Source organism: Canis aureus, chromosome 25 (genome assembly GCF_053574225.1).
Source record: "Canis aureus isolate CA01 chromosome 25, VMU_Caureus_v.1.0, whole genome shotgun sequence".
Taxonomy (NCBI): domain Eukaryota; kingdom Metazoa; phylum Chordata; class Mammalia; order Carnivora; family Canidae; genus Canis; species Canis aureus.
The window spans coordinates 27,275,182-27,292,464 of NC_135635.1; the positions used below are offsets into that span (position 1 = coordinate 27,275,182).

At 35.7% G+C, this 17,283-nt stretch overlaps 1 protein-coding gene across 2 annotated transcripts in view; it reads right to left on the reverse strand.

Annotated features, from left to right (window-relative positions):
* SLCO1C1 (solute carrier organic anion transporter family member 1C1) overlaps positions 1–17,283 on the reverse strand; it is a 55,434-nt gene that overhangs the window by 7,592 nt on the left and 30,559 nt on the right. For both annotated transcript variants that reach the window (XM_077870849.1, XM_077870848.1), the window contains 4 exons: positions 15,610–15,855; positions 14,469–14,633; positions 6,556–6,751; positions 1,984–2,149 (listed from right to left, as the gene is read on the reverse strand). In XM_077870849.1, coding sequence (XP_077726975.1) covers positions 1,984–2,149; positions 6,556–6,751; positions 14,469–14,633; positions 15,610–15,855 — 773 coding nt within the window. The remainder of the gene's footprint in view (positions 1–1,983; positions 2,150–6,555; positions 6,752–14,468; positions 14,634–15,609; positions 15,856–17,283) is intronic.

A 17,283-nucleotide genomic window follows, 5' to 3' on the forward strand; every position in this document is an offset into this window, starting at 1 on the left:
TTCCATGATCACTCATTCAAAAAAATACCCCCATCTCTCTATCCTTTACCCTAACCTATCTTTTCCTTACAGTGCTTATCACTACTCATTAGAAAACTACATAATCATTTTTTTAAACTATATATCCCCACTAGAATGAAACCTCTGGCAGAAATTGTCTTTCTTATCATTGTACACTTAGGGCCTAAAGTGGGTCCTCTGTTAGGTACTCACTAAAAATTTGTTAAATAAATGGGCATAATTTGAGGATATGACTTTATAATGGTAGTTAGCAAAGAAAAATCCTGAATAATATACCTCAACTAAATCTTGGACAGAGAGAAAACTTTTATAATCCTTTATTAGTTAATTTTTGTAAATTTCATGGACAATTGTGTATATAAAATGAGTTGTCACTTTTATCACAAAACAGTTTATGAATTTTTAGATAAACAATGAAATAAAGCTAGCATTTCCTTACAAGGAAGAGTAGCAATGTTGATTTTTTTTTTAATTGTCAGGTAAAAAGTTTTTGAACCATGACTTTACCTCTTACTAGATATGTGAGTTTAGGCATCTCAATGCCTCAGTTCTCATGTGAGGAAAATAAGTAAAGCAATACCCAATTACTTGAAGACCATGATATTTAAATCCATTTTTAAAGCACCTCTTTTAGTTCCTGGCATGAATGGATTTGATAAATAGAAGTTCTAATTAAGGAGAACTTTCAAGCAGTTTGGACAAAAGTGTAGTGGCTAAAAGAAAAGAAAGAAAGAGGAGGGGAAGGGGAGACGAAAGAAAGAAAAAGAAAAAGAAAAAGAAAAAGAAAAAAGAAAAGAAAAGAAAAGAAAAGAAAAGAAAGAAGGAAGGAAGGAAGGAAAAGAAGAAAGAAAGAAAGAAAGAAAAAAGAAAGAAAGAAAGAAAGAAAGAAAGAAAGAAAGAAAGAAAGAAAGAAAGAAAAAGAAAAAAGAAAAGAAAGGAGGAAGGATGGCGAGATGAGGAAGGAAGGAAGGAAGAAGGGAGGAAGGGAGGGAAAGGGGAATGGAGGTCAAAAACTCAGATTTCAGTTGGGTGGGTTGTCCTCTTCACTGCTGCTGGAAGCCAATCCTTTCTACTCTGAATAAAATGTCAAAAATAACAATAAACAGAGAGAAAATCAACATGTTACTCTGCATCTACAGAAGTCTTTGCCTAAGTATTCTTATCTAGTTGATAAGCCTGTGTAAATAGATGTGTGGGTTAATTTTCAGCCCTCTAGGACTGTCAAATATAGGCAGATTTCATCAGCACATGTAGACAGCAGTCTGACTGTTAGCCGTATATACAGAGAGTAAAAGAAACAGTCTGTTTGGGACAGAAATGTAAAGGTATGACTGTAGAAATGAGTCTTTTATTGATTTAATAATATCCTTTACAAATGATTTCTTAGCTTTATTTCCAACCTCATCTCCCTCATCCACCCTATAAGAACCCTTTCATTCCAGCCACCTACTCTTTTCATTATTACCCACACAGGCTTGATTGATTTATCAGGCACAGTGTTTAGAACTATCAATCTCCTCAAAATTGAGTTTGTGATCCCTGGGCATAGACTTTTCTAACAGTGGCCTCCATATGTCCTGTCTCTAAAACATCCAAGTACCACTGGCCTTGGGGTCAGGAGACATGGATCCCAATGCACATCTTATCAAATGATCTTATGACTGAGACTTTTTCATTTGAGGCTAATATTCCTCACAAGCAAAAGAGAGAACTATACTACATCATTGCAAGGCTTTGCTACCATGTTTCATGATTTTAATTCTTATCCTAATTCTTTCAACAACTCTAGCTCCACTAGTGACAGTTATGCTTCCTGTCTCCACACAAAAGAACAAGGGTAGAGTAAGAGTCAGAAATGCTATCAGTATGGTCTGCTTTTGGGTTGGCCTCTGAGCCCCCATAGAGCTGTGTGGTTATGTGTTATAGAAGGCATCACAGGCACACACATTAGGGTTTTCTTACAAGAGTTTTTCCACTCCTGATGGAGGTTTGACAGCCAGCAAGACATGCTGATGCATATGTGATTCCATTTTCACCACACACAGGTTCCCATTTTGTCTCTGAACATTTGCATCTTGAGTTGCAATCTGAAAAGAGAGCTCGTTCATGATAAGAGACAGGTTTGGTTCTGAAAAGAAATGTAACAGTATAAAATATTACCTCTTAGCAGGCAGCACCTTAATATCTTCAAAAATCAGTGTTCTTGATTGATATAAATGGCACTGCCAATGGAGTTTGCCTTTTGGAAACAAAATTGTCATCAGAAATGCCAGTTTCTAATAATTAAATGTGAGTCTAATATTAATTAACTTTCTCTTGAATGTTATCTTTAGAGGTTTACACCTTCGCATAATATCCAGTTCTTGGTTTGTGGATTTTACTAAAATCAACAATCTCTAGGATATTCTAATATATTTCTATGAAAAGATGTAGGAAAATGGCTAACAAAACAGAAAAGTAGAATAAACTTTTAGAGCAACTGACGCTTATTAAATGCATTGCAGGTAGTGTGTACATGTGTATGAATGCTTGTGTGTAAATTTCCTTCACAATTGTCTCAGCATCAGTAAAATGGGCATTGTTGATGGCATGGTTAAAAAAAAAGTCAAGCCGTCAACATTATGTCAACAGACTTCAGTTTGGAAGAGCTACACATCCTATTTGTGTGTCTTATTAATTCTAGTTCATTAACTTTTCTCTCTCTCATAATCTCCCACTCTATGCAGATCTTCCATATCTTATGTCACTCTTTTCACATGCTTTCTGGGTTCAAAAATTTTGTGGAAGGTTTAAGTGCTAGCCTTGGGAGGAGAGAAGATAGTTGCAAATATGAATTAGACAATATTTGCCCTTAAGGAGCTGGCTTTTTGTTCTGACAGTTGACTTTACGTAATTTTGATTGTCTTCTCTCTTTTATCTCCCTCTTTGGGGATCCCTGGGTGGCGCAGCGGTTTGGCGCCTGCCTTTGGCCCAGGGCGCGATCCTGGAGACCCGGGATCGAATCCCACATCGGGCTCCCGGTGCATGGAGCCTGCTTCTCCCTCTGCCTGTGTCTCTGCCTCTCTCTCTCTCTCTCTCTCTCACTGTGTGCCTATCATGAATAAATAAAATAAAATAAAATATCTCCCTCTTTGTCATTCTGTCTTACCTTCCGCCTTTACCTCTCCCAGAATTCCTTCTCTTTCACTTCTATTTCTTCCTCTCCCCTGAATTACTTCATTCTTCTACTCTTATTCTCCTAGTTCTTTTCAGATTCCTTTATTCTTCTAAGGAGGTACTTATGCAATGGTATTTCTCTTCACCTGCATCTTATTTTTCATCCCTTAGCACCCCATCATTCCCTTTAATTTTTTTCTCTCTTACTTTGAACTTATTTATTTGCTTAATCTCCTCCTCTCGGGCAGCCCGGGTGGCTCAGCGGTTTAGCGCTTCCTTCAACCCAGGGCCTGATCCTGGAGATCCGGGATTGAGCCCCTCTTCAGGCTCCCTGCATGGAGCCTGCTTCTCCCTCTGCCTGTGTCTCTGACTCTCTCTCTCTCTGTGTCTCATGAATAAATAAATAAAATCTTTAAAAAAAAACTCCTCCTCTCATTTTGTTTTTTTTACAGAAGTATTTGAGGGATTTAAAACTGAAGCAACCACTGCTCCCGCCCCCCCCTCCACGGCATACACACTGTCATGTACATTCAGTGAGGGCAAGATGTTTGTTTTATTCACTCCTATATCTCCAGCACCAAGGACAATTTGGGACATGGTAGGTTAAGAAACAAGGTTTCTGGTAAGTCAATAAAAGAAAAATGCTATTCATTTTGGAGGAAAGAAAAGTCATTTTGGCCTCTCCTTGTAATTTCCTATAATGATTGCAGTTATAATTTCTTAATTGATGGAATATTTCATCTAGTAGAACTGCTATGCATTTGGTTATCTCAAACATAAAAACAAAAGCCACTGAAATGTCTCCAGACAGAGTAAGATGATATAAGTAGGCCTCCTGAGAAGTAATATAGGAATATTTCATCCTGTTCTTTTCTATAAGGCATTAATTGTTAAATTAATTGAGACTGTTTGGTAGTATCTAAAAGTAAAAATAAGTGCCTTTGAAAGCCTAGAATCAGGCTACTCAATAGTGTAGGACTAAGATCTCAGAAGGTCAGTGCTGAAAGAATTTGGGGGGAGATCTAGGCCAACTTCTCGCTTGGCAGATCAGGAAAGTCAGGTCCAAAGTGAGCAAATTACTGGCTCAAATTCACAATGTTTATGGTGACAAACTTCAAAATGAGAACTCTTCCAGGCCTCTGGATTCTAAATTCTTACATCATACCACACTTACTGTCATTATTACAGAAAAAAGGTTTCTTCCATTACCATATCTAAAGCTGTCTACAGGGTTTCTGCTGAATGTCCAGAATCAAAACAGCCATTGTGGAACAAAGCAACTCAGGATAATCCCTGGGGAACATGTTGTATTCTATAAAGTCAATTATTTTATATTACTAAAAGTATGTTAAATTTATCATTGAGGACAATCTTGATGCAGAAATTGGTTGCATACGTGTTTTACAAAGGATGTGTTGACAGAGTAATTTAAAATTTTAAGATAATTTTTATCAAATATGCCAGAATGCTTATACTCAAACGAGATTTTGCTTTCAAAGTAGTCATGTTGGGATCCGAGAGCTTTTTCCAGGGATACTGCCATTTCTTTGGCTGCTTCAAATAGCAAACCTACTCTTTAAGGTTAAACCTTTACCATTTTTGGGAATATTCTGAAAAATATGGAAAGCAAATTCAAAAGAGGAGTTTTAGAATATTTTAGACAATGATAGCATTATTTCAATGCAGTTGTAGTCTTAAGGCAACTGCGCTCAAGGGCTAGTACTCACGACGAATATATTATCTTTCGTTTGTTTAAAAATATTTAATCATTTATTATGTGGATATACTTTCATTGTGAACCTCAAAACTTCCCCATTGTTGTCTTTTTGTGTGCTTGCTTTTGGCTTAAAGATAGCAAGATGTTGTAGAAAGAATATTACATTTTAAAAAGATAAACAGCCTTTCTAAACTCAGTTTCCATTAAATGAGGAACAAAATGTACCTCATAAAGATGCTCTGAGGATACAAGTGAAATAACGAAAGTTATACTGTTTTGTAAATTGCAAAATACAAAGAACTTTACCACTATTTATCTACCATTAGGATCGTATGGACAGTTAAAGACAGCACAAGGCTTCTACTATCTCCAGAATCTTCTTGCAATTCCTGTTTACAGCTAATATCCTTATCTGCATTGCTATGGGCAAGGCAACCTTACTACACTCAGTTAAATCTAACGTTGCTATGGTAACTCCCAGAAGCAATAGTATATAAACTTTGCAGTCACTAATTTTCTAGGACTTTTTAGATGGTGAAAAGTATAACTGCTATTCACTTAAGAGGAGGAGAAACCAGGTAAATGAAGGTGCTGGAGACTGGAACACGGAGACAAGACAGATAGGTGAGCTGGGAAGGAAACACAGGAAGAAAGCTGGAGAGCAAGCAGTAAGTAAGCAGCAGCTGAACTAGCAGAAGGCAGAAAATTAGAACAGGAGCACTGGCCTTTGAGCCACAGGCAGAGGTTTTTGTCAGTCAGGCAATGCAGTCAGGGTGGTAGGCCTGGCAAACAATAGTGGCTCGATTAATTTTTTAAACAGATAATGCAGAGTTGGGTGAAAGAATAAAGACAGCTGCCATCTGGGAACTCATGCTCAGAGATAGGGTGATGGCAAGGACTCTTGAAAGGAAAAGACAGAGTAGTTCCTTCAAGATCCAACTTTGTATTAAAGTTGACAGACCCTGGAAACTAAGAAAACTAGTCATCCATCCCACACGAGATGGCATAGTCTGAAAACATCAATAAATATTCTCTTCACCAACTGCAAAGAACTAAAGAGAGGTGTTATATGGGTCACCAGGCTGAGGGATAGCATTCTCTCCTGAAATGTCACATGATTTGAGTATAACAGAGACTACAGTGGCAAAGAGACCTCCCCAGTTACCCAAGTACACAAAGAAAAAAATACAGTTGTTTACAAATGGCACATCTCTTTTGTGCCAGGCAAGTACTAATCACTTCTATGTATATTATCTTGCTTAAATCTTACAACATTTTATAAGGTAGTTATTATTCCTCTTTTTTAATTGGGAAAATTTGAGGTTTGATTAGATTAAATGACCTATGTACAATTTCACTTCACTAATGATGGACAGGGGCAAGATTCACGATCTGAGTGTTTCGTTGTCATGTTGCCCTACAGTAAGATGTAGATTTAATATTTTTAATAATTTCTCTTAGACAATCAAATTCATGGGAAATGATAGATTTTGGTAACAATTACAGTACTGTCAATTATTCCACAATAAAACCATAATTCTCTTCTCATAGTTATGATGCTTATGATCAAACATCATAAGCATATTTATTTTGTAACTCTACTAATAATTAATTTAATTAAACAAGCCAATTTCCTCACATTACTTAATGAGTGAACCTACCCTTGGTAGGAGACAGTTAGTCCTGCCACATCAGAATTTTCACAGCCCAGTGCAAACAGGGAAAGGAATAGGAGGTACCCAAGAACAGATGATCCCAAGTAGAGTTTTGCAGCTCCATACACACTGATTCTGAACTTTTTCATAATTATCCCCCCAGAGAATATTCCAAGGGCCACCGCAGGTATGTTGATGAGCCCTGAGGAACAAGAAAAAATATGTGTCATTCCATGAATCTCTAAAAAAAGTCTGAGTGCACTGACATAAACTTTCTAAGGGATTACACAAAACTACACAACAGTACCTGACAAGTTATTAGACTGGTTGGTCACGTTAAGTTATAGAAATATTCATTAACTATTATCTACTGACATATCAAGAGATTTTGATGAGTGTCTAGATTATAGATTAATGATAGCACAGTTGAGAGTCTCAGAGGTCTGCCTAACATAATGTCTAGCATAGAATTTGAAATCAATAAACACTGAATTAATAAGTCAATGTCTTTCTTGTCTAATCTCAGGATTAATGGGTACAATCAAGGGGCAACTAGGTGACAGTTAATAATCTTTAAGGTTGTGCATAAGAATAATAGGCACATGGAATTCAGGGAACAAAAATACAGTTTTGGTTCATTTTTCTGGCCCAAACAAAATTTATTTTTATTTAGACTTTTAGTTGCTTAGTTTGGTATCCTTCCTAAAAACCACCACAACAAAACAATAACAAAATAATGTATTATTAAACTATTCTTAAATTTATTATTTGCTTATAATGTACCAGCCACTCAGGTCAGCATTTGATATATCTCACACTTATCTTTCACCACAACCATAGTAGGTAGCTATATTGCTATTTTCACTTTAGACCACAATTTATTCACGGTCATGGTTAGTAAGTGTTAAAACCAGATTTGACAATATAGAGTCTCATGTCAAATCCCATGCTTTTAATCACTATGATACACCATCTCTCAAAGGATTTGGGAGACAGGATTCTTGATTAATAGATGTGCAACCTCACTAATAATCAAATAAATGTGATTTTAATCAACACTAAGAAGAGATCCAATAAAATGAATGAGAACTTGGACTCTTGGGACCTAACTGCGTGGTTTGGATCTCAGTGCCACATCTTAATAGCTGTGCATCTATAGGTGACTCTCTGAACTTCGATAAACTGTCTCCTTTCCTATTATAGGGGGCAAATAACAGTGCCATGGTGACTAAATAACATGAGAAGTCCTAGCACAATATATGGCACAAAAATTTCATTCAATTAAGTTGTTGTCAGCACTTTAATCTATCAGATTCACAAAGATGAAAATATTGGGATGGGTGGGTGGAGGGGAACATGTCTATATTAGAAAAGTTGGCCAAAGAGGCTCTTTGGTGACTTCTTGGTTGGATTTTAAATTGGTAAATGTTAATACAAACATTGTCACATTAGAAATCAACCACCTTGAAGGAGGCATGACAACAAGGTTAGTGAAATTAAAAAAAAAAAAAAAAAAAGGAAAGAAAAAAAGAGAAAGAGAAGGGGCTAGTTTTTTTCTTTCCCAGTGAAACAGGTTTGTGGCTGTGGAAAGTGGCAGAGATGAATGTATACTGGGCCCCTAAAGAGCCATACATCAGCTAAGAGGAACCTGATTATTATTTATTTTTAAAAATAGAGAATATAATGGAAAGCAATATAGCAAACCTGGTTTCTCATAATCCAAGTTAATAAATGCTAATATCTTCTCCCAGTTTTTCTGATTTTTAAATATGGAGTTGTATAAAGCAAATTCTTTCTCTGTTCCAGAATCCATATTCCTTCTCAAGAACTAAGCATTGCCGTAGATTTGATGTGTGTCATCTAAGTCCCTATTTTTACACACACATATTCATGGTACTTGATTTTGAATTCCCACTCTTATAGACCCAAGACTTACACAAAAAGGGTAGGGTCCAATTCTTTTTTTCAATTCTATCTCCCAAAAGCACTTTATAAAAAACACATCTTCTGAAACTAGACTCTAAATTGAAACCTTCTGAGAATGTGGTTAAAATTTCATTTATTTTGTAAACTACCAATCAAACCTGGAACACAGGCAATCATAGCACAAAGGATATCCTTTGATACTCTTTGTAGTTTCAAGCTGTGTTGGTTTCCACTGTCCTTTTCCCTATTCTGATTTGGCCAAGAAGAGCCTGACAATCAAAATGGGATGATTCTAAAGGCATTGCTCTCTCAATATAGAATGTTAAAAATCAGGAATATCCTCTCCTGACTGACCTCCTTTTTGAGGCCTGTGTCTCTTGAAATTTCCAGAAAGTTTCATGGGTTCTCTTGCCTCCAGTCCTTTTGGTACAGGATATCTGCTTCATCTGATACAAGGTCCTTTAAAACCCCACCCTTGTTCCCAAATTTTCATCTTTTTAACACCTCCCTATCCCTATTGCTTTTTATTTAGGTATTGACTCCATCTCCTAGGAGATTTTATTCTGACTCCAAGATAAGGTTTTTTTTCCCAGAGTTCTCTAGGCTTCTCTTACTTAGAGACTTACCACAGCCTCCACCAGCCATACGGTGCCTTCATGAACATCTCTAGCATCAGGGTGCACAAGTTGGTCACCAGAAACCCCCTTCCTCCCTCTGCCTCTGACCCTTGTACAGAGTCCCATAAGCAGCAGTCTTGGTCCTTGTCACAATTACCTGTTAGCTTATCTGGTTTGTACCCCTCACCCTCCAATCACACCTTCAAGGCAAAAACTGTGGTCACCATCATATCCTGTGCTCCCTGCAGTTTTTCATAAAAGTGTGCTAAATGACTAAACTTTAGTTTATTCACATATAACATTTCTCCTGAACATTTTACTTTCCTAGTTCAATATAACTGAATTATAACATGATTCCATGAAATAATAGTAGTACTTTTCAAATATACTGTCAGCTTGATTCTCCCTTTCAACTTCCCTAGGATCTGTCAGATATCTATGTTGGGCCGAGTTGATAGCAGAGTTCCTGAATATCAAATGAGATGTGCTGTTTGCCTCTCAAAGCTTCTTTTCTTTCATCTCAGGCATTTTTAAATCCTCTAATGAGGTAGAAATTTCACTCTGATTTCTTCATTATATACTTTTTTTTCCACTCACCGTAAAATGTGATCGTAAAATATTTACCATCTAAATATTCTAAATGGAAATACTAGTTGTAATTTACACCAGCATCCACAATTTGTTACAATTTACTTTATGTATTTCTTTTGTTTAAAATATTTACTCAAATAACAGGAAAACTAGGAAAAAATTAAGAGTGAATATGTGAATATGTTGTTGTTACTTATGTGTACTCATTCAAGATGAAGACCATATTCTTTGTTACTGTTTTAAACAGGACTGGGCAGCCCTGGTGGCGCAGCGGTTTGGTGCCACCTGTAGCCTGGGATGTGATCCTGGTGACCCAGGATCGAGTCCCACATCTGGCTCCCTGCATGGAGCCTGCTTCTCCCTCTCCCTCTGCCTGTGTCCCTGCCCCTCTCTCTCTGAGTCTATGAATAAATAAATAAAAATCTTAAAAAAAATAAACAGGACTTATGAGACTTGTGTAAAATATTTTACGATGGTCAGCACAGTTACAACATAATTTGGAAACTCTGATTCCCATACAAATGTATGATAGCCTTAGCCATTAAGATGAAATAGTAATAAGTTATAATAATAATAGTATCTTAGGATGTTTCAGGGTTTTTCTCCCAGCAAAGTAAAATTCTGTAATATATATAATGGACCTTCACAATATTATGCTAATGTTATATGATATAAATATTAAGATTTGAATTTTACAGAGAGAGAAATGCACGGGAACATTTTTGGGACTTTTCACACTCATAGAGCCAATTGAGTACAGACAAAGAAGTAAAATTAGCCATCTTTCTTGGGTATGATATTTTTTTTTCCTCATGAACAAAGATTGTTTTCCATTATCTCACAGATTTTTAATATAAGTTGACTTAATTAATGAACACATCTTAACACATATTTAATTTGCTATGCTAGCTTAGCCACAAAAAATTGTTTTCTATTATAAGCAACTTTCCCCAAATAATTATCAGAACTTTTCCTTATTTGTCTGTGTAACAACTCTAAGAACTGAGAGTAATAATCATTGTTCTCAATGAGAGTCAATGTCAATGTATCATGTCTACTAGATATGGCCTTATTTGATTAAAAAAACTCAAAGAAATGAAGAAAAATGACTAAATAATTGCAATCTATATATTAAAAAGGAAAAAAAAAAACCCAAGGTCATTTCCACATAGCTTAGTAGTGATAGGAAAATCTATAAAAAGGAGAAAAATTAGACCATCTATCTAAACTTCTTCCAGTAGAAACTGCAATGGGGGAAAAAAAACCCACACACTTGAGACAGCAAAATCGTTTTGCCATATGCCTTCTAGCCCCTGAATTTTAAACATTTTTCTTGCTTATTTTTCTTTAATCTTCTCTGCAAAATTAAAGGAGCTAACATGAGAAAGTATGGCAACATATCAAAACATGTACAGCAAGAATAAATCATCATGCAACTGGCCCTTGAACATGTAGGAAAATTTCTGTTTATTCTTTTCTCCATGTCATTTCAAATGCCTTCTCTGAGAGCAGAGAGGAAATGTGCTTTGTGTTTCTCTCTTATTTTATCACAGAAATGATCATTCTTTGTAGCTTCCCCCACCCTACCCCTTAAAAACTGATGGAGAAAAGAAAGAGAAGTAAGGTAGAAGAGAAAGAAGAAAACGGTATTTACTGAATGACAGCTATATACATTTATAATGCATTTTATAGGTCTTATTTAATCTCTATTTTAACTTAATGATGCATTTATTTTCATCATTCTAAAGCTAATAAAAGTGTTAGAAATGTTGATTCATTTTCCCACTTACCCTTACTCTGCTTTTTTCCATACTTAACTAATGTGAAACCAAGATGCATTCAGGAAAGAAACCTAGCTACAATAATTGAAATCATTAGACACTATTACTTTATCTCTCACAAAAGTACTTGAATTATCCATAGACAGGACATAAAAGAAACTATGAGGAATCAGAATTTTAGACGAACTTTGACAGATGAGTCAAAAAATTCTGATGATGAGTTTGGATCCCAGGGACCATCTGAGTGTACAGAGAAAGCTTATGGTTAAATCAATCACTCACAACTTAAAAAAGAATTATTAGATTTTTCTTGTAAGTTTTCCAGAAATAATTATATCTAGAGAGGAACTATAACTCAGGGGAAATAATTTTATTCCTGGCTACATCATAATGTATGTTTGCAATTAGGCAGGCCATTGAATCTCTCACAATTTCAAGTTCTTTCATCTGTGCTGATTTTTCTTAAAAATAATTTTACAGGCAAAAGTATTTCATCTATTATCTACCCAATAAAGGAATGAGATTACATCTCATCTTGTTTTATAAATATCCTTCCCCAAACAATGCTTTTAATTTTCTTTCATGAAATAAATGATTTTAATTTGAAATAAAAGATGTATTTTTCATTCCAGTGATAGCAAAATCAAATGCTCTCAAACTCTAAGTGTTATGCACACATTGAATAATAAGAAATAAACATACACTTAAAGATGTGTCACTGTATTGCAATTCACGGGGAAAAGATGGCTTTTTCATTTTGATAAGTGACCTTGATCTTCTCCTTCACATTATATCAAAAAATATTGAAATGTATTATAACCTAAATGTGAAAGTTAAAACACTTAAGCTACTATTAGAAATATTAGGAGAATATTTTCATAGCCTTATAGTTTGACTAAGATTTCTTAAAACAGGCTTAAAATAGCAATAATGAGAATGAAAAAGACTGGAAATTGGACTTGATTAAAATTAAGAAGCTCACCTTTAGGAAAGTGAAAAGAAGAATTTAAATCTGTGAGAAAATATTTATATATATTCAATAAAGGACTTGAATCAAGAAAAAAGTATCTACCCCTACAAATCAATAAGAAAATGAGTGATAACTCAAGAAAAATAGGCAATTTGAATATAATCAACAAAAGAGAATGGTGAAATGACCAACAAAGTGGTCATTGCAAAAAAGTGCTCAACATCATTAGTTATCAGTTAAATGCAAATAAACTATACCCCATAAGAATGGTTACAATGAAAAAAAAAGTCAATACTAAGTGGGATAGGAATGTGGAGCAATTGGAACATTTCTAGCATGAGTATAAATTTGCACAATCCTATGGTAAATGTTTCAGTTATATTTACTAGATCTAAACATACATAATTCCTATGACCCAGCAATTCTGCTCCAAGATACAGCCACAAAAAATGTTGTGAATACACCCACCAAAGTAGATATAGAACTGGTCATGCATTGCTATTTGTAACAGTCAAAAGCAGAAAACAACCCAAATGCCCACCAACAATAAAACGAATAAACTGTGGTATATTCATGTGATAGGATATGACACAGCAATGAAAAAGATCAAACTGTTATACACAACATGAATAAATCTCACAGATTTCACTTTGGTTGAAATAAGCTAGACACAAAAGAGTACACCTCATACTATTCCATTTGTATAAAGTTCAAAAACTAGCAAGATTGCTCTATGACAGAGTTCAGGATACTTGTTAGCTTTGGGAAAGAATATGGGGAGTAGGTGGAGGTGTGAGGGAGCCCTCTGGGGTTCTGCAACGGGCTTCATGTTCTAGCTGACAATTACTACACACATTTTTGTGTAAACATTTATTCAGCTGAGCTTCACATTTAGGAGCTGTAGAGTAAACTGTTGCTTGCAAGTCATAGCTCAATAAACACAAAGGAGATTTTAAAATAAAAGAAAAAGAATGTCTCCTAAACTTGTATTCCTCTTCTATTGTTAAAGTCAGCACAAAGCATTGATTGTCATGGAGGGGGTGTTGAGGGGAATAAAACCTAAAATGTTTCTTCAGGCCAAAGGCTAAATCATATAAGTAACTTAATTTTAACCAATTAATGTTAAAAGTAAAAGTTGAGTGGTATAGCCTTAATATTTATAATTTAGCAGAATAGTCCAAACAGAGTCAATTAAATTAGCATCTGCCAAGTGCCCATTATCCAGGACTGTTACAGGACAATTACGTATTCTGAAATAAGCTCAGAGGTCTCTTTCAGAGATAGATACATAGCACAATTCTTTAAATTGTGGGGAAGATATAATTGGAGAAGAAATGTTTTTAAACATTTGGAGTCTCTTACCATAAAGGAATATGGCCAAAGGAATAAAATATATGTATGCCTCGAAATAGTAGCATTTAATGATCTCGTCATGGGCTAAAGGAACTAATCCAGGCTTTAAAAGTATCCAATGACTTGGAGCATGATGTTCATGTATTTGTAACATTCTGGTTTTTCTTCATTCATTTCTTCATGCTTTTCTTTGCCTTTCAACAGCTTTCTCATTGTTGACTGATCTGCTATGCTAGCAACACAGCCCTTTTAAATAACCTGCATGCCAGGACTCAGCAAAGTCCTTTAAACTGAGCAGATACAAAGTGTTTTGCAATGAGTACCTTTTAAGCTTTCTGAATACTTACTTTTTATAATTCTAGAAGCTGTTCAGGTAAAATGGCCACTATTAGGAAGTTTTGGATACACCTGAATGATACCTATCTAGTGTCACAATCTCCTAATAAAAATGCATATCTGGTTTATGTAGTATTCTCAAGGTATATCACAGATGATCGCAATATTTTACTGTTTTTTTTTTCACTCTGGTAGATCTTTTTCACTCACTTTTTGACTTCATATCTAAAACGCCATAAATCACCTTCAGTCTAAATCTAAGAACAGCATTCTTTAAAATGCCCAAGGGTTAACAAGACACAGCTGATAGTGCCTACTGGCAAGCGTGAAGGACAGGGAGCATACCGATAACAAAGTTGGCCTTAGAGGATGACTGCCCATACTGCTGCTCGATGTACTTAGGTTTATAGGTCACCATTCCAAACAAAGAATTGAACTGAACAGTGCTAGCACACAAATATAGTAAGTACAGTGGATTTCCAAAAAGATTCCTTAATGATGGAAGAAAATCTATAAGACAAAAATAACACGGAGCAATTAAAGACAGTGTTACACTTGGCAGAAGACACAGCCTTGGCAACAGGGCAAAGACAGCCACAGTTATCAGGACCATTTATAACATAGTGCACATATACATTATGGAAATGCAGCATTGGCACAAGTCAAGGCTGAGATCTGTCAGGTTCATATCTAGACACAGGCACTCACTTCTACAGGCATATAATTTAGATTATAGTTAGAAGTATAAGTCAGACAGGAACAGATTCTTCTCGATTATATGGGTAAAAGGAAAGAGACACAAGAATACTCCCTCACTACAGAGCTGAACATTATTGGCAGGACATTAAGAACTTACATCAGTTTTCTGGCCTCTCTTCTTCAAACATGGGTCATGGTCACAGAGAAAGAAATATGAAAGTGATCTCCATTTAATTTAATAAACTTTAGTGTTAAGAAATGAGTTTTGGATTCTCCCTTCTTCCTATTAATGCAGCTGGAGAGTTTGAAATGTGAAGATTTACTATAAATGTAAATATTGCTTGCTGGGCTCAACTGAGGGGGATCAGTCTTTCTCACAACCATCCCTTTTCTATGTGGAAGGAATTCACTTTAACATGTCTGGCCTTTTGCCCCACACCATATCCACTCTTTGATCATCAATGGTAGGAAACATGTACCCACACACATTTATCAAATGATAAATGTCTGTCTAATGCAAAGTGGCAATCCAAGATAGGGGCCATTGCCGGGTCTAACCTGAATCAGGGTAGGACTGCCAGCAAGGTTACCAAAACCTCAGGTCATGTTCTTTAATCCACTCTCTAGTAATAAAGATGACTTTGTAACCTTCAGTTCTGTTTCCTGTATAGTTCCTCAATTTTTCTGAACAAATGATGCGGAAAGAGGGGGTATTATTTATAGATCTCCTACAGAGTTTCAACAGGAAAACGGAAACTGCTTCTAAATCAAGGAGATTATGGCTCACCTCTTGCCATTTCCATTATTTTTGACTTTTCTCCAAGGGGTGTTTGGTAGTCTGTATGATCATCCATAATAAACTTGGATTTCTCAGAGGAGGAATTAGAATCCTCTCTACTTCGGAGTCTTGGTAGACTCTTTGGTAAACACCAGAAAGGCACAGCTGCAAGAAGACTTACAATTCCTGCTATTAGATAACCCAGCCACCAGGCTCCTACCCATTGGGAATCCTTTGGAGTAATGGTTACATGATCTGAAAGAGAGAGAAGATGGCTAAGTAGCATGTATAGCAAAGCTAGTGGGTTTAAACAAGCCTCTTAAAAAAAAATCCTAGCAGTAGTTCTATCACATCATAAAAATACCTAATAATTCATGCATGATAACTTCCTAGTCTGTACATTATCATCTTGTTTTTTGAAGGAAACATGCTGGTTTTTTTTTTTTTTTTTCTGGAACATGATGCTTTTCTTCATTTGTTCCTTAGATCTAAAATATAGTTTAAAAGCCAGAAGAGGGGGTCTTACTCTGCCCTGCAGAGGGACCTCTCATCCCATGGCAGGAAGAAAGCCCCATGTGAGGGAGATTTATGGGGGCTCAAAACCTTCTGCTGGCTCCCACACATCAGCACCACTTGCATCTAGTTCATATACTGAACATCTAAGATATTTTTTTCTCAAAGGAAGAGTTAAATCCTAACATCTTCTTATCCAAATCTAGTCTAAACCACACAGAATGTTATTCATTAAATGATGGTTATTAATACTTCAGCGCTATTCTCGGTCTGAAGCAAGATCTGTATACATAAAATGTCAGTATCTTATTTATCATCAAAACTTTATTTTTGACACCATTTCTTATCTGGTGAAAAGGTAAGTAGTGATGAAGATTTTTGAACCAAATCAAGTGTTTTTTTTTTTCTTTTTTATATAAGAACCCATAAAGCATATGATAGATCTACCTCCACTGTACTCTGTGAGAATAACAAAATAAACACATGTCCTTTGACAACCAGGCTCAATTGCCACTGCATTATACTTGGTAAAATGTTTACACTGGCTCATCACTGCATCTTCATTGCTTCCCCTTAACAATTTCCCTCTGTACCACCCATCACACCTATGCTTTCTTGTCTGTATCAATCTCCATGACTGGATTTTAAAACCTCAGGAAGTCAAGGCACTCAACTATTTTGTTCACCATTTTGTGGTAGAACAGCACCTGGGATAGAATAGATGCAAAATTAATGAGGTTAATGAATACATAAATGAACAAATAAATACAATTTTTGGAATGTGTCTTGTAGTTTATTTGAGAAAAAAGAAAAATTAGTGCAAGAGTTTTGCAGTTCATCTTAACATACAAGGCCTTTAAAATGCAATTTCAAGATTTTAAAAACTGAAACTTGTTTTTCTTGTTTCTAACTGCTCTCTTGAACTTCTTTAAAAGAAAGCAATGTCTATATGTAGGAGGGACACCTCACAAGGAAAGGAACACATTAATAGCTGTGGAAAGATGAGGTCCCCCACTTATTCCCCCCACAAGCACTTTCCCAGAGAGTAAGGCATACTTAGTATAATATGCCTCCACCTTTCAGATCTGTACAGTAAAGAACATATTTTGGTTGCCGGAAGACTTTCAATTCTTGGTCTTCCTGGCAAGTCTACAAAATACATTATCAGTT